This window comes from Melitaea cinxia, chromosome 15 (genome assembly GCF_905220565.1).
Source record: "Melitaea cinxia chromosome 15, ilMelCinx1.1, whole genome shotgun sequence".
Taxonomy (NCBI): domain Eukaryota; kingdom Metazoa; phylum Arthropoda; class Insecta; order Lepidoptera; family Nymphalidae; genus Melitaea; species Melitaea cinxia.
Window position 1 is genome coordinate 4,911,923 of NC_059408.1, and position 18,537 is coordinate 4,930,459.

General features: G+C 38.5%; 2 protein-coding genes and 1 long non-coding RNA gene across 4 annotated transcripts in view; 1 reads left to right on the forward strand and 2 right to left on the reverse strand.

The window, feature by feature from the left end:
• The window catches only part of LOC123660090 (mitochondrial carrier protein Rim2), a 40,390-nt gene extending 33,167 nt beyond the window's left edge, over positions 1-7,223 (reverse strand). Inside the window, exons 1-3 of one of the 2 annotated variants that reach the window (XM_045595199.1) lie at positions 6,935-7,223; positions 6,664-6,747; positions 5,769-5,919 (exon numbers count right to left, since the gene is read on the reverse strand). In XM_045595199.1, coding sequence (XP_045451155.1) covers positions 5,769-5,919; positions 6,664-6,704 — 192 coding nt within the window. In that variant the 5' untranslated portion in view covers positions 6,705-6,747; positions 6,935-7,223. Of the gene's footprint in view, positions 1-5,768; positions 5,920-6,663 lie in introns of both variants that reach the window. The other variant, XM_045595198.1, reaches the window with a different exon arrangement.
• A 54-nt stretch (positions 7,224-7,277) lies between these two features.
• LOC123660680 lies at positions 7,278-16,369 on the reverse strand. Its single transcript, XR_006744230.1, has 3 exons — positions 16,350-16,369; positions 14,966-14,967; positions 7,278-7,428 (listed from the first exon to the last, which is right to left on the reverse strand). It is a non-coding gene; the product is annotated as an uncharacterized LOC123660680 (long non-coding RNA).
• A 39-nt stretch (positions 16,370-16,408) lies between these two features.
• Positions 16,409-18,378, forward strand: LOC123660683 (glutathione S-transferase C-terminal domain-containing protein homolog). Its single transcript, XM_045595734.1, has one exon. The coding sequence runs from the start codon at positions 16,486-16,488 to the stop codon at positions 18,325-18,327; it is 1,842 nt and encodes a 613-aa protein (XP_045451690.1). The 5' UTR covers positions 16,409-16,485; the 3' UTR covers positions 18,328-18,378.
• Positions 18,379-18,537: the final 159 nt, after the last annotated feature.

The following is an 18,537-nucleotide window of genomic DNA, read 5'->3' on the forward strand; positions in this document are numbered from 1 at the left end:
CCAATGGGTCGAAATTTATATTCAAAATTTAAGTGAGAAAGTCCAAATAAAAAAAAAGTGTACAAGCAATAAACAACAAAAAATATATGACATCGAGACATATTTAAAATCTATATATTTTGACCAAAGTTTACGTTTGAAAACGCCAGCAGGTATGTATCTATTTAAAGTTCGTTGCCAGCGAACACGCTTGTATACAGCGAAACTAGGTTTTCTTAAATACGTTGCCATGCCAAATTGTTGGAAGATGAAAAATAAACTAAACAGATATAGTTCATAGTAAATTTTGATTTATTACTAAACTTTAACTATCGTCGTTTTGCATTTTGTTCATTCATTAATTCATTTGCTGTTTACGCAAACACGAGTGCTTGAACATTTTGTTAGCACAGATTTTCGCTATGTCATAATATCGGCAGCTTTTTTATATAATGCTGGAGGATCGAGCAAAGGAACATGCCATACGATTAGTGGATATCATCGTCCCCTATGAGTATAAAAAAAAATTGCCTTCAACTTTTCAAACCTAACAAATATACACAGAACGTTTTATTAAAATCAATGAAGCCTTTTCGAAGGAGTTCGATAACAAACATTGTGACACTAGATTTTTAGTCTGTTTTATAAAATAAGAAATATAGGACCGATTTCGTTCCAATACCTCTATTATTAGTAATCAATCTATTTATAATTTTGCTTACTAGCGATAGATACACTGACTAAATTCTTATGAATTTTATTTGGAAATTTACAGGCAGATTGTTGAGACCGGATGTACGAGTAAATCTATCGTATCAAAGGCAGATGTTACCTGCAATTTTATGAAGATTAAAGTTAAAAAATTTAAGCGTGTGTTTTTATAAGAATAATCTAACTACGAGTACGATTTTGATAATTGTGGCATGAATCGAAATAATCTAGAAGATAGATTTAGTTAGTAATTTCTGGAAAATAAATATTGTTATTACTTTCATTATTTCGTTATGTTTACTTTTAGTGGCATCGGCGTGTGGTGTTGGCCGAGTAAAATAGCATCACACCCTTTCTTCCTGGCTCTGGCATTTGAAACCCGAAACGGGGTCTCTCTCAAGCAGTCGTGGCATAGCTAAAATGACTCCTGCAGCCGAACTGGCTCCACACGTATCGACTCGTCGTTCCTGTGGGCCTAGCCAATGAGGTCGAGAGGTTGGCGCAGAGCTAAGGCAACTGCGTTTTCCTGAAGAGTGTCCTAGGCGACACAGTGTCCGTCTGACACTGTCTAAATCGTCTGCAATAGACGCACTAAGGGCAATGATGATGATTCTTTTAGTATTATACTAATTGTGATGTTTGCCATTACTCCAATAAATGAAAAACAGCTTATCATAATAGAATTTGATGAATTATTGAAGTAATGAATTTGATGATCCGAAGCAAACCTAATTGTAAACAGCGGAAGTAATACAGTGAACTATAGGACAATAATACACTCAAATCAGTAGTACAAATTAACCATTTCAATTAGATAACCTACCCAACCTACCTACCCAATCATCTCATCGTTAAAACTATCAACGTTTTGTTGGAAATCGTTCTGATTACAATGTTCAATTATCTAGTTTCTACTAAAGTGTACAATAATAAACATATTTTAAAGTGCTTGTATTATTTTCTTAATTATTTCAATATCTTCAAATGCAAGGTCGGCTATTTATATTTGTGATAAAATTTGAAACATTAAAATAAACATTTCTTGTTAGGTATTTACTTATTTATTATAATTTATTTTTCTTCCTATACTTTTTCGCTAGTTGTTTGGTCAAAATTTGCCTGAAAGAGATAACAGGGTCAAATTACAGCTCGATATCGATTATGGAATCAAATTAAATTAAAATTTATTTATTTCAGGCATCACCCATGTCAAGTACTTCATTTTCTTAACGAACTACTTACGCTTCAGCCTGTAATATCCCACTACTGGGCATAGGCCTCTTTCCCCATGTTGGAGAAGGATCAGAGCTTAATCCACCACGCTGCTCCAATGCATAACGAACTACTAAGGCCATTAATTAATTACATAAGGATAATTTGAATGCCACTATACTTACGTAAGATTCCATTTTACTATTCAAAATAATAAAATGTTAGAAAAGGATCACCTACATAAAGCTCCCAGTTTAATCTCAGATCAGATTTTTAATATAAAATATCACGTAAATATTACGTAAGAACCAGTTCCTAAGTAAGGTTATGTAGAGATTTTTTCAACTCCCTCTCCCCTACGGAACACTTTCGTAATTAATGAATGGCATAATAAAAGTATAGACGTATTGAAATTTTAATAATTATTGAAACTTCATGCAAATATTTAGCCCTCTATTTATTTTTTAATATATTGGTTTAGAATTATAGACAAATACAGTATTTTTTCTTTATATTATTGTTTAAATTAAAATTAATCACCAAAAGTTTTCGTTCTTATTTAAGTGTTGTACATGGAAGCGGAAATTGTGTTTAAATTTACATTAGAATCATTCGGTTTACTACATTGTAACAAAAAAATATACACCTTTTCAAACAGACATGTAATAAAGTAAATCCTATAAACATTACAAGCCTGGTAAGACGTCGGGCTCTCATGTCAAGGCACCGTTCTTAATCAGTTACTATGCTTTTATAGACATGCATAGTATAAAAGTTCTTCAATATGAAAACTTCTTAATATTTAATAACTACAAAATGTCTTTTTCACCTCCGTTTAAAAACAAACATTCTCATACATACAGTAGTAGTACACTACGTAGGTATAAATAAAGTGTCTCCTTCAGTCATTCGTAATATATAAATTTCTAAGTACATATTTTTATAAAATATATTAGTTTATCCAAATTTAACACGTCGACCTAGCTTTATTGATACGCGAAGGTAGAACAAACAGACTACCAAATTGATAAATATATGTAAATATATTGATTAGTGGGGTGATAATTAAAAATAATAACTCAATAAACACTAATTATTTATCTTTAGAGTGATCTCTATTTAGATAAAAATAAAAAAAAATCTCAGTTAGATATTTTTTTTATATTCAAGTCTGGAATTTTCATTATAATTATTATTTTTTTAAACCATTTTAAACACTAATATCCTTAAAAAAATCTGAAATTTTTATGTTTACGTTTACCATTTTGTGCTCCTTTTTAGGGATGACTTAATAATAGTCTCATTAACATTAGGCAAGAACACAATAAAAAGTAAACAGAAGCGCCCGGTATGCCTAATCGCTTCAGCCTGTAATATCCCACAGCTGGGCATAGGCTTTTTTCCCCGAGTAGGAGAAGGATCAGAGCTTAATCCAACACGCTGCTCTAATGCAGGTTGGCGAATATGTCTAATAGTCAATTAAAAAAATTATTCAGAAATCAAATTTGTTCTGCATTTTTTTTACCTGTCGAGTCTATGTTAGAATCATAACTGCTATCGATTAGAAATTTGGCATAGTCACAAAATTTGTTTGCCAGAAGAATCTATTTTAAATATGAAAATTTTATAGTCTTATAAATTGAGTTTTGGTGCTATTCATTGAAGCTTCGAGTATAAAAATAAAGATGTTCCAAAATTTTATAGATAAACTTTTTTTTGTAAATAATATGCTTACTTATACTTATAGGGAATTTACTTATAGGGAATATATATCCGCCAACCCGCATTGGAGCAGCGTGGTGGATTAAGCTCTGATCCTTCTCCTACATGGGGAAAGAGGCCTATGCCCAGTAGTGGGATATTACAGGCTGAAGCGTATGCTTACTTATAATATATAACAACATAAATTATGACTACACTTATATTTTTTAACACAGATAATGCATATCCAAAATTAAAAACTATACCTAAGTATAAAAAATATATGATGGAACAACCAACACCAACTTTTTTTCTTATCTTTTATGGATACAATCCCATTATTCAAATGAAGTATGTCTTGTATTTTTGTGAGGATGTCTGCCAAAGCCAGACAAGTTACTCATGATAATTGAAACACCATCATACTATATTATGCATATAGATTACTAATGGTCACTTAACATTTGACTTTGTAGTAAGTCATATAGCATTTTTTACAATTTTTTTCTGTCTGTCTGTTTGTTCCGGCTAATCACTAAAACGGCTGGACCGAATTTGACGGTACTTTCACTGGCAGATGTAACAAGGAGTAACCTATAATAACCTTTATTTATTTTATAACCGAACCATAACTTTTTTGTTAAATTCCACGCGAACGAAGTCGCGGCCACAGCTAGTCTTATATATATAAAAATGAATGTTTGTCTAAATGTCCTATATAAAATCGTAAACTATGTTACGTTATGTTATATTACGTTAGTTGGTAGGACCAATAAAAAAAAAAACAATATATAATCTAATCTTTCTAATCATACTAAAGAAACTTATACTCTGTCCATTCATTTATTTTCTTTTTGACAGTTCACGAAAATTTAAAAATAGTGACTCCCTCACACATAACCCATTCGATTTGAAATAATAATCAATTTTATTTAAGAAGAATTTTCAATGGATTTAATAAAATATTTTTTAAGTTTAAAAGATTAATAAGATGCCATTACTGTAGAATTTTTTAGTATATTATTCCAAAAAGAAAAACTGTAATTTATAGGCGTGAACTGTCTAAAAGAAAATAAACGATTGGACAAGGTGTAGTTCAGAACTTTCTTTTTAATACATACTGCAAATTTATTTCTATCAGAAGGAAATAAAATTCTTAAAAGTAAATAATAAAATAAATTCATATCTATAATATTTTAATTTTTCTAGAGGTTACTTTTATTATCTTAACAATAAAAATTATTGGAATACTTGACAAGATAACCGATATATAAATATATCAAATAAAAATCTAATATATAAAATTCTCATGTCATGGTGTTAAACATTGAAGTCCTCCGAAACGGCTCGACCGATTTTAATAAAATTTTGTGGGCATATCGGGTAGGTCTGAGAATCGGCCAACATCTATTTTTCATACCCCTAAGTTATAGGGGGGGGGGGATTAAGCGGGTTAATAACATATATGGCAAAGAAACGTTTGCGGGGTCAGCTAGTTTTATCTAAAGGAATCAAATTCGATTTTAATTTCAAAATACAATCACATGACAGTAATATATACTTTAGTCGAAATATAGATGCTTTAAAATTTTAATAAAATGTAAGTTTTGTCAATCAAAATTCATTAATCTTATATGAAACTAAAATCTTAATATATTAGAAATACAGCAGGCTGTCTAAAATCTTCATTCACTTACTATTTTTTATGGCAAAAATTCATTATTATTACTATTAATGGGATCAGAATCTCTTATAAGAAAAAACTGATGTTAGAAAATTATATAAAGGTGAGTATAACAAATGAAGTATCTGTCAGATATGAGGAATTTTATTTTAAAAAAATCTATGACTTAAATAATAATTAATAAGACAAATAGGGTTCTTCATATGGTTTTCTAAGAAATTCAAAATAATACAGATTACAATATAGATGGTTTTAAAGAAGTAAATAATTTAGAGGGTAGCCTAAAAAGCAGGAGATCTATTAAAACCTGCTTATCTTATTTAAAACTAGTCTGGTGTTAAAACTTTGTATCCTATGATGCATTTAGACAAAAAGATCATTCAAAACAACTGACTACAATTATGTTCCTATCTATATATTTTTTGTAAATAGCAAGTGTGATTAAAAATTATGTTAGTTCAAATAATCAAATTCAAAATACCTGGTGCTGTGGTATCTTCGAGCACACTCGTTTTGAGTTAGAAGCACCAGATGGGGGTGGGGGTGGTAGACCTACTCCCTTTGAAGACTGAAGTCTGGTCTTTACTACTTCGAGTGGGCAGGTTACTACTGCTCCCGCAGTACCTGCTAGCCTAAAATAATATTTTTACTTTCATAATTTTGGAATAGCATTATTATTACTATTAAGATTAATTATACCTTTATTATACTATTACTATTAAGATTAATTATACCTTTATTATACTATTACTAGAAAGTGTATGTAATGTTTGTTTATCAGAAATTAATATTAACAGAATATTGAAATTTTTGGTTTAACTTTTCTATGTGAAATATCCAAAAAAAAAATTACTTTAAATTCCATTCTATTGCAGCAAAATAGAAGAAAATCTGGAATAATTAACAAAAACTTCACTTTGCAAAGCATTTTAATAAAAAATTAAAGATAGTTTCATTAATAAACAGTGTAGTTGATTAAATAAATTATTCTAGTAAAATTTAGAATAGATTAAATGGATTGCGTGTTTGTATTTTTTTAGTAATATAACATACACAATACATACATTTACAAACTAAAAGATTATAGGTAATTGACAACAATTTTTACTATTTATCCTGAGTCGTTCAAATCAAACAGTGTTTACAATAATAATAATAATAATGATGAATACGATGTTATGCGAGAGTATAACGTGGACCTCGACTGATAACCGGTACAGTATAAATAGTTTCTATAAAAAGTGGCGTAAACAACATGAGCGCCGCACACATGTTTATACTACGACATATGAAATAAAGCTAAGACGTTTACTGCGTATCAATAAATTCACTACAAAAAACTCATTCTAATGAAGAAAACAAAACAATCTCCTTACCCTCCAGCCACAAGGTGTATCGCTGTATCCCTTTGAGACATTTTAGAGCTATCGGAATAATTACATGACTGTAAATTGCGAAATCTAAAAATAAACAATGCACTACCACCGCTTAGTCTTCAACGTATTTATTATATATGCACACAATTTATTTTTATCATGCAATAGTTAAAACGAAGACATATAATTACTGGTATTTTTTTTATCTTAAAATATATAGCTTTAAACGAATAATATCAGTTTTAATCACAATTTATATTCAAGATTGTACTTGACACGACGTTAACGGTATCGGCGACAGAACAGTACGCAAACACATCAAACACTACCGCACTACGAAGTTACGAACCAAGTCTAAAATGGTTTCACGTGAAGAATCACACGTTCACATCGTTCACACTTCATTCATCTGACCATGCTCGACATTGCACAGAATACTTGCAGAATACTACCTAGTACCTAGTTCGTATCAGGTTTATCAAAGGCTTATAAATGAATGAACAATCACCATGTAAACATGCTATTAATCTTATGAAAGCTGACAATAAATGGCTTATTTACAAAAAGCTAAATAAAATCTCATTTAAATATAAAAAAAAAAAAATTAAATCTTGTTAAATATGTCAATGATTTATTTGCACATTATAAGTGACATAATATATAATAATATTTTAGTAAAAATTTAACATAAAATTGTCTACAGATCATTTAAATCTATCTGCGTAAAATGAACTGTATAGTACCTTATATACTCTTTGTATAGTACTGCAGACGGTCAAATCTGTTTGTCAAACTTTGTATCAAAGAGTATAATAATATATAGGGAAACTTTGTATTTATCAAACAAAAGCGCATACGAATTACGATCAAACCAATAGATTAAATTAACTGATGACTCCTAGAAACCAAAACAACAAATATATAATAAACATAAATATTACTTAATAAAAGTACTTTTATAATATGTACGTTTTTTTTTTGTGTTACCCATGTGTTACCCACACATTAGGAATTCTAAACATTTTTGAATATCATATCTAATGTTGACCGCTCCAGCGGAGATCGAACACGCGTCTCCAACTGACCGTGTCGGCGCTCTAGCCAATTAAGCTATGGAACGATTTACCCGCTAGATAAAAAAATATTCAAAAAAAGTACTTTTATGTTTCAGAAACCCAAAACACCAGAAAGTTAGAAAATATTGGCACGACAATTTAGAAATACATGGAACTTTGCTGTGTGGCTATGGCACTATAGAATTTAGCCACCCCCTCTCATATCCCCCCTCCCGTGGGTGTCGTAAGAGGCGACTAAGGGATAGCAAAGTTCCAATACCACCATGGAACTAGCGAAGCCGACTGATGGCGGGATAGCCATCCTATAATAATAATAATAATAATAATAATCGCCGTGTGGTTCCCGGCAGAGTAGAATAGGACCACCCCTTCCTACGCCTAGGGTGTCGTAAAAGACGACTAAGGGCAACAAAAGCTGCATAACACCCACGCAGCCTCCTCGGAGAGCGTGAGTGCCTCTCCAAGTGAGTATATTAGCACTCAAAAAACAAAAATGATAGAGGATGATTTGGAAAGGCGCATAGGGCCGCTGCCTGGGGGACGCCAGGGCGCGTCTGAAGCTGGCGCTGGACGTGGCAGCATGCGGGCTGCCAGCCAACCCCGCTGACCGGCACCACCACCTGACCGGTCGGTTTACCCACCATCCCCACCAGTTGGCTTGGCGACGACAGAGTCCCAAGGGACTCAGCATTCGTTGCCCGCCGCTGGTGGAGTACGTCGCATGAGATGGACACCGAAAATGAATGAGAGTGTCATGCGTGCGTACTATAGGGCTGTAGGACGGGAGACCGGGCGGACTGGCTACCGGGCAGTAATGCACCGCGAGTTCCTACTGCTTGAGCCTACGCTAACTGTTACGGAACAGAACCTGGCAGATCGAGCTCGGTACATTCAACGAAAGGGCATATTTGACGCCGCCGAGCTCGAACGATTTCGACGTGAGGCTGCTCCTGAAGTCGAACCCATGTCCACGGTGCGCAACGAAGTGTCAATGCAACAAGAAGGCGTTCGTAGCGAAGCGCCTGTGGAGGCGATCACTGAGGGAGCAGTCGCCCAAAAAGTAGAACAGATGAGAGGGATCTTGCAAGAGGCGATTTCCGAGACTCGAGGCGCTCCTCTGGAAATGAGACCGCGACTTTCTCGCCTCCCCCTCAATGCCACGACGCGGCATGCCATTGAGGCAGCCAACAGGCTGTTGCCTCCCTATTTGGAAACCAGCTTCAGCTTGGAGGATACGGGTTCTATTCTCTTCGGTGCTGCTCTAGCGGTGCACCGCCTTGTCGGAGCCAAGACCCAGGAGCCTGGACGCGCTACTTATAAGAGTAGCGACGTACCAGCCTGGAAGAAGAGAATGGAACAGCCAGGGCCCTCATTAGTAGGCTGCTAGCTTTCAAGTCGGGCAACACAAGGCCAAGGATTGTGCGCTCTGTTAGAATGGCCTTCAACGGGCTAGGCATTAGCCTCGATCAGCCAGACATAGTCGATAAGCTAACGGAGCGCATCGACGGCCTGAAGCAGAGAATCGCGGCATGGGGAAAACGCATTCGCAGGTACTCTGAGAGAGTTGAGCGCTTTCGACAAAATCGCCTCTTCGTGAGTGATCAGAAAAGGTTCTATAGAAAGCTGGAGAACCCGATATCGAGCTCTGCTTCCCTAAAACCGAGTACGGTTGACCTCGTCGCCTTCTGGCGCAACATATGGTCAGGGGAGGTGGAGCACGAGGAGGGCCCTTGGATTGCGGCGGTTCAGGACGCATGTGCTAAAATCGAACCGATGAACCCAATCGCCATCTCTACGGAGGACGTCAGTGGTGCGGTCCGGCGGGCTCCGAACTGGAAAAGTCCGGGGGCCGACGGTCTGCATCACTACTGGCTGAAAGGGCTTTCGGTCTGCCATGCGACCTTGGCTCGACAATACCAAGAGGCAATAGATCGGAAGACACTCCCGAACTTTTTCACTACCGGGATCACTCACTTAGCTCCTAAGTCCACCAACACCGCAGATCCCACCAACTACCGCCCCATAACGTGTCTGACCTCCATCTACAAGACACTGACGACCGTTCTGAGCTGTAAGATCTCACGACATATTGGTGAGTTTAATATCTTGTCTGCAGCTCAGAACGGATGTCGTGGAGGCGGTCGCGGTACAAAGGAGCTCCTTCTCATCGACTCTGTGGCGGGCCAGCTTGTCAGACGCAACCGTCGGAACTTTTCAGCCGCCTGGATCGACTACAAAAAGGCTTTCGACTCGGTACCTCATTCATGGCTCCTGAGGGTCCTCGAGCTGTACAAGATTGACCAGGCAGTTCGAGACTTCCTCGGAGTATGTATGGGGCTATGGAGCACGATCCTATGTCTCCAGGGCGAGCGACTGACGGGTGCGGATGACCCAATCAGGATACGGAGGGGTATTTTCCAGGGTGATTGCCTGAGTCCACTATGGTTCTGCTTGTCCTTGAACCCTCTAAGCACCCTGCTGGAGCGTTCGGGGACAGGCTTTCAGTTTCGGAGAGGAGGTACTAAAGTCTCTCACCTTCTCTACATGGACGACCTCAAATTGCTGGCACCTAACGCTGCACGCCTGCAGGAACTGCTGAAAATCACTACGGAGTTCAGCAGTTCCATCAGGATGCAGCTTGGAGTGGATAAGTGTGCGGTCGTGCATGTGGACAGGGGTCAGGTGACTCAATCGTCGCAGCTTAGTCTCGAATTAACATCATTCAAGACCCTTTCCGAAGCTGAATCTTACCGGTATCTGGGTATGTCACAATGCATAGGGGTGAAGGAAGTGGACATGAAACAGGCAGTTTGTGAAATCTTTTTTGGACGGCTGACAAAAGTTCTTCGGAGCTACTTGTCTGGAGCCAACAAGGTCCGAGCCTATAACGCTTGGGTCATGCCCACTCTCTTGTACACCTTTGGCATACTCAGATGGACTCAGACCGAACTTGACGCCATGGACAGAAGAGTCCGCACAACTATGACGCACCATCGCATGCACCACCCTAAGTCGTCGGTCATGAGACTGTACATCCCGCGGAAGTGTGGTGGTCGAGGCATGTTAAGCGCTAAGACCATGCATAACCGCGAGGTGTGCAGCCTCAGGGCCTACTTTGAAACGAGACGGGACAGCGCTTTGCATGGTGACGTTTCAATGTGTGACAAAGGACTAACCCCCCTAGCCTTGGCTAAAGAGAACTGGCAGAAACCGGTCGTACTGAGCACCTCTGACCGGGAGACCGTATGGATGGAGAAGGAACTGCATGGACGGTTCTACAAGGCGCTTCACGCGCCTCACGTGGACAGTAAGGCCTCCGTGCAGTGGCTGCGATTCGGCGACGTCTTTGGGGAAACCGAAGGTTTTGTCTGTGCAATACAAGATCAGGTGATCAAGACGAACAACTACCGAAAGCACGTCCTGAAGGATGGCACTCCCGACTTCTGTCGAGCCTGTCGTCATCCCGGTGAGTCACTCAGGCATGTGCTTTCGGGTTGTTCCGCGCTTGCTAATACTGAGTACTTGCACAGACACAACCAAGTGGCCAAGATTCTCCACCAAGAGCTTGCTCTTATGTACAGTCTCCTGGAACAGAGGATGCCGTATTACCAATACTTACCGGTGCCAGTACTCGAACGCGACGGAGTCCGGCTCTACTGGGACCTGCCTATCGCCACAGACAGGACGATACTGGCGAACAAGCCTGATATCGTGGTGATGGACAGGGCACGGTCGAGGGTATTTTTAGTGGACATCACCGTCCCGCATGACGAGAACCTCGTGAAAGCCGAGACTGAGAAAAAACGTAAATATCTGGATCTGGCTCACGAGATTGTCGACATGTGGGGTGTGGGGTCTGCTGAAATAATCCCTATCATAATATCTGCCAACGGTTTGATCCCGGTTAGCCTCGCTCACCATCTGAGGCAACTAGGGATCCGGGACGGTTCGCTCGCAGCCAGGATGCAGAAGGCGGTGTTGACTTGACTCGGCTAGGATTGTCCGCCGGTTTCTCAGCCTACAGCCCTAACCCCCGGCCGTTTGATCTCCCTGCCGGGGCGTATTCCTCCACCCGCTTATATTTATATATGTAAGTATAAGTAAATTTACTATATAATTATATAAGTAGTTATTATAATATATGTATCTATTATGTATTGGGCGGGCGGAGTGACATTCAGTAGAATAATAATAATAACTTTATTTGCAAAAACACACTGTTCCTAACATACACAATATATGCATATACATATAACATCAGAGGCAGGCATTACAATCAAAGTCTTGGGTCTAATACAATATGTGAGTAATAAAAAAACAAAAAAAATAAAATAAAATAAAAAACAGACGATAAAAGAAGATAGTAGTGCGGCAACAGTGTGTCTCACAAAAAGGTGGGACCTCAGCTATTCTCAGGACTAAAAGCCCTGACACTGTTTTTCAGGACCACCATTCGTTTTCCCATTTTGGCGGCAATAGTAAAAAGGATAATTAAATAATAATGCGAAATTAAAGTTAAATAAATATTAATTATTAATAATTATACTAATATATAATAAATACACTAAGGAAAACAATAAATTATAATATGTGACATATTAAAGACAAAATATGACCTACATGACAATATACATATTCATGAACACATACACAACACATACAATTATATAATACGATGACACACAATAGTACTGAACACTTGTGACCAAATCAACGAATGCTACTAAATATATATTAGCTGGCTATAGCTGGCTTTTTAAATGCACAGACCAAGGACGAGCAGCAGCGTCTTCGGTGCGACAAAGTCAGCCCTGCGGTCACCAAGCCGCCTGCCCAGCGTGGTGACTATGGGCAAAAATCCCTATGAGTTCACGTCTAAAGTTTCCGCCCTCAGTTCCCGGCAGTCCCACTATTCCCGGCTACGGCAACGGCCGCGGTAACACAGTGGGGTAGAGGGTGCTAAGAATCACCGGGTTACGGGAGGCTGCCAATCAAAATTACACCTGGCTACGTATAATGGACGCACGCTACGGTTGGACCATCACCTTACCGAACTTGAAGTAGAACTGAGTCACATTAAGTGGAGCATAGTGAGGTTGTCTGAAGTCCGAAGAGAGGGTGAGGACACGATGATCCTAGACTCCGGGCACTTGTTCTGCTTCCGTGAAGGTGATGGGCTTTCCCAAAGTGGTGTCAGTTTTCTGGTCCACAAGATTCCCACTAACAACGTTGTGGAAGTCAGCAGTGTGTCGACCCGGGTAGCGTACCTTGACATTAAACTCACTGGCAGGTACTCCCTGAAAGTGATACGGCTCTATGCACCGACCTCGGCCCACTCTGACGATGAAATCGAAGCCTTGTATGAAGACATTACAAGGACCATACATGGCACTACTTCGACCTTCTACAGCGTTGTTATAAGAGACTTCAACACTAAAGTGGGAGTACAAGACCGCGACGGATCGAGAATCGGACCACACGGATTGGGGGACAGGAATCGCAGGAGGCAGATGCTTGTCAACTTCCTCGAATCGGAGGGGCTCTTTTTGATGAACTCATTTTTTGAGAATTCCTAAAAGAGGTGGATATGACAAAGCCCCGATACTGTGAGGAGGAACGAGATAAATTTCATCATAGCGGATCAAAGGTATATATTCAGAGATGTCTCAGTGATTAACAAGTTCAACACCGACAGCGACCACCGGCTATTATGGGGCACTCTGAATATATACCTCCGAAAAGAGCGGGCCCGCTTGATGAAATCTACTCTCTGACCTACGCCCAAATACTATGTGGCTCCGAGCAGTTTCAATTGGAACTCCAAAACCGATTCGATTCGCTGGAAACTACTGGCGACGTGGACGAGATAACCGACAACGTGGTGAAGACGGTGTGTACACTGGGTCGCAGACACTTTCCACCAACAAAGTCAACGAAGCAGGCTTTTTTCCGAAGCCTTGGATCTGATGTGACAGAGGCGCGAGTTACCCGCTGCTTCGCCAGAACGGAGGGCTCTTTCCAAGAGGATAAGGAAACTTGTACGCTGAGACCTCCGCTGCTCAAATATGAGAGAGATTGCTACTCTGATTGAGCAGAATAGAGGGTCCAAAGTTTTCTAAAGAGCATTGGGAGAAGCCTTCTTGCGAAGCTCAAAACAGCGGATGGCAGAACCGTCTGCTCTCGCCCTCAGATCCGAGAAGAGGTTGAGAATTTTTATGGACAGCTGTACTCGTCGAGCGCACGCAAGCCTGCGACTTTGGACACCGAAGATCCACGGGCACCATTGTTGCGCCATTATTCGGAGTGTATCCCAGACTTAAAAGAAGATGAGATTAGTACAGCGCTCGGGCAGCTTAAAAACGGAAGGGCCCCGGGGGATGACAGATTTACCACTGAGCACCTTAAAGCCACAGGGCGACCTGCCCTACAAGCCTTGGCAAGACTCTTTAACGCCGTCATCCACCGAGGTACCACGCTGGAGGCGAGATCCAGGAGTGTGGTGGTGCTGTTCTTTAAGAGAAGCGATAAGTCTCTGTTTTCAGACTGAGTTCTGTAAGAATTACAGACCGATCTCACTTTTGAGTTACGTCTATAAGCTGTTTTCGAGGGTTGTTACGAATCGTCTCGCCAGAAGACGCGATGAATTCCAACCACCAGAGCAGGCTGGGTTTCGAAATGACTACAGCACCGTAGACCACATTTATACTGTTCGGCAGATTATTTAAAAGACAGAAGAATATAATCAGTCACCGTGTATGGCATTTGGGGACTACGAGAAAGTCTTCGAATCTCTCGCTACCTGGACTGTTCTGGACTCTCTGGAGAGATGTCATATCAACTGGCGATATATCGAGGTACTGAGATGTATATACGACGTGGCGACGATGACCGTTTATGTCCAGGACCAGTGAACAAGACCTCTTTAAGATGTCTTTAAGACCATGGATTGCGGAGAACGAGGCATCAACGTCAGCGGCGAATACATCACTCACCTTCGTTTCGCCGACAATTTCGTCATCTTTGCGGAGACGTTGGATGAGTTAGGCCACATGCTGGCCGGCCTAAACGAGTCCTCCCGTCGTATCGGACTCTGTATGAACTTGGACAAAACGAAGGTTATGTTTAACAACCAAGTCATATCGAGACCGGTATCGGTCGATGGTACCCTTCTCGAAGTTTTTCAGGATTATATTTACCTAGGCCATACTATCCAACTCGGCCTTAACAACTTCGCGAAGGAGGCCGATAGGAGAATTCAGTTGGGCTGGGTGGCGTTTGATAGGCTTCGTCGAGTCTTCACTTCGAAGATTCCGCAATGCTTGAAGACAAAAATCTTCGAGCAATGCGTCCTGCTTGTGTTAACATACGGAGCCGAGACGTGGACACTGACGAAAGGACTGGTCCACAAGTTTAAAGTCGCTCAACGTGCAATTGTACGGGCGATACTTGGGGTTTCTCTCAAAGATAGGATTAAAAATAAGATTATCCGTGAGAGAACGAAAGTAACCGACACAGCCCACAGAATTAGCAAGTTGAAGTGACAGTGGGTTAGTAATGGCCGTTGGAGCAGACGGGTCCTGGAATGGAGACCGCGTCTTGGCAAACGCAGTGTAGGACGTCCCCCGGCCCGTTGGATTGACGATATACGTAAGATTACCGATGTAGGCTGGATGAGCATTGCGGAAAACCGGGATGTCTGGCGCGAACTTGGGGAGGCCTACGTCCAACATTGGACTGCAATAGGCTGAACTGACTGATTGGTGAACTGATGGAACTTTGATAACTGCATTGGAGCTGTAGATAGAAAGCATATCACTTTACAAAGACCTGAGCATTCCGGTTCCTATTATTATTATTTTTTATAAAGGAACATACTGCCATTGCAGTTATGTTCTCCATGGCTTCATGGAGATAAGGCTAACAGAGATTTTATTTGACAAACATAGTTGCACACTATGAAACAGGTTTGTCAAACACACCGTCAATAAAAATTTCCATCAAACACGTCAAACATTTACATTATCTGACAAAGACATCAAACAAAATTGCACCTTTTCAAAAAATTTGACAAACACGTTTGTCAAAGCCTTAAACATAAAATTAATTTATTGTTTTCTTTTTTAACACAGCTGTATGTTTGCTGTTTAAATTTGTAATTATAATTATCAACACATTTTAATTGTTACAAATTATTTATCAAACCGTAAAGAAACAGCGTGATGGATTAAGTTTCGATATTTCTCCTACATGGAGAAAAAGTTTTTACCCGGCTAAAGGACGGTAGTTATAACTTGTAGGTTGATTAAAAAGAATTTGGAGCAACGAACTTTTTTTTGGTCAACATTTTATGATAATTTGAAGCAACAACGACCATTTTGTTTTTTTGGCCGACTGAATTTTGTAAACAGTTGTTCAGATTTTTTTTTTGGTGCACAATCTTTTTTGTTTTAGCCGACTGAGATTTGAAAAAAGTTGTTCAATGTAATTTATACTTAAAAACTTGAATTTTAATTTTTTGGGTGTACGATAATTATTCCGAACCTACGATAATTTCACGGCGCTTTGTCGATGAGACGGTCAAAAACTGGTTACACTGTCTACTCTATGTACCACTGCTAATGATACGTCATTTCCCTACTATTACAATGTACTCTGTGCGTCATACGTTTGACGTTGTGCTCAAAGAGTTATATACCTATATTTTACAAGAGTTTAGTTCTCTAAACGAAACAAATAACATAACAAGATGAAAAACGAACTATATTTAGAAACTCATACAACAAAAGAAGATTTTGAGAAATCATTTATTTTAAAAGTTTCTCTAGAATCACTTATAACCTATTGTGTATACAAATATTGTGATCCTTATAATATTAAACTATATTTCGTGCATACGACTGACAGTGACGATAAAGAATTATTGTCTTTGAAGGCAGATTGTTATTGTTTTGATTTCATTGATGTGAAGAATGTAGCCTGGCAAGTGGCGTCATGTCTCTTTCCTGTTGTACTGTTTGATGACACGATAATTACCGGTCTGTGTGCAGTTTCCAGATATATTTGTAAACACCGATCATCTGCTTCTTCACCATACGAAAATGATGGCTTACTAGGTTTTCGCAAAGGCTGCCTTCAAGCACCAAATGAAGTATCTATATGGACAAAGTTCTGTGAAGTAGATTTAATAAAAACAGTAAAAAAATTACTCATCGAAGAAAATTTAAAGGAAATACCGAAAAATTTAATGAGGTTTGAAAATCACTTAAATAAGCCTGTTAAACTTCATAATATGTTTAAAGTTGCTAGGGAATTAAAAAAAGTTAGTACTAAACATAACGAAAATAGTAAAGTAGCTCAGAGTGTAAAACCTAGTGTAGAAGTCAAGAAAATAAGTGATGGTACAAAAACACCAAAACAAAGAAAATGGAAGTCGAATAAGAATAAACAATCTGATGTAAATAATTCACTTAATATTGAAGAATTAGGCTTAAAGCATCAATTTGCTGAAGGACCATTTTTAACACTTGCCGACTTAGTACTGGTGCCTTCATATTACATAATAATAGAAAAGATTGGTAAAGACATGTTTGAAGTTCTGTTCCCGTTGTCATATCAATGGTTTTTAAAAATTAGGAACATTAAAGAAATTGTTAATTTTGATTTTCTTTTACAAAAAATTAATGCATTATCCTTGCCATTAATGAAACATCTTGAAATACCAAAAATAGAAGATGTCAGTCTCTACAAGTCGGATCCAAAAAGACACAATCCTAAAAAGCGATTGTTTACAAAGACCGAGGATATAGAAAAGGCATTGGATAGTGTACAAGATGGCATGGAATTAAATGTGAGTAGTTTGGAGTTTGACAAAGCTGTGGATTGGAATAAAGTTCCTGATGGGGCTAATCCTGCAGCTGGTCACTTACCAGTTGAAAGGGTAATAAGAAAATCTCAGCAATTAGAGAACTTGTGTCAAGTGGTAATCAGCATGGCAAAGGAAGGTGACCTTATTGTTGACTTTTGCAGTGGAAGTGGACATTTAGGAATTCTTCTAGCTTATCTCCTACCAAAATGTACAATAATATTACTGGAAAATAAGGAACGGTCTCTGTTAAAAGCCAAGAATAGGGTACACAATCTGGGCTTAACAAATGTTAATTTTTTTCAGTGTAATTTGGATTTTGTTATTGGTAAATTTGATATAGGAATTGCCTTACATGCATGTGGAATCGCAAGTGACTTGGTTCTAGATAAATGTTTAAAAGCAAATGCTAAATTTGTTCTTTGTCCTTGTTGTTATGGCTCCCTGCATGCAACCGACAGACTTACCTATCCAAGGAGTTCTAAATTCATGAGTATGACAATTGATCAATACTTGTGTATAGGTCATACTGCTGACCAAACTCATAAGGAACATCCTTTGACTGTAAGGGGAGAAAGATGTATGGCTATAATAGATTCAGATCGTGCCAGATTAGCGGAAGAATACGGATATAAAGTGACAATATCAAGATTGAAACCTTTATCGTGTACTGAAAAAAATAACCTTCTTGTTGGTGTACCAGGTAACAATAATAGAATAAAATAATAAAATCAATTTGTATTGTAAATAAGTATATAAACAAAAATTTTGTACTAATGCTGTCTTTTATTTTTCATACAATAACAAAAATAATAAGACATAACAGTGATGGTTAATGACTATAAAATAAAAAACACTGGTTTTAGTAACAACCAACCATTTAAATCAGATTATTTAAGCTCTTAAAGACTATATGGCATATAGACATTAACTAGA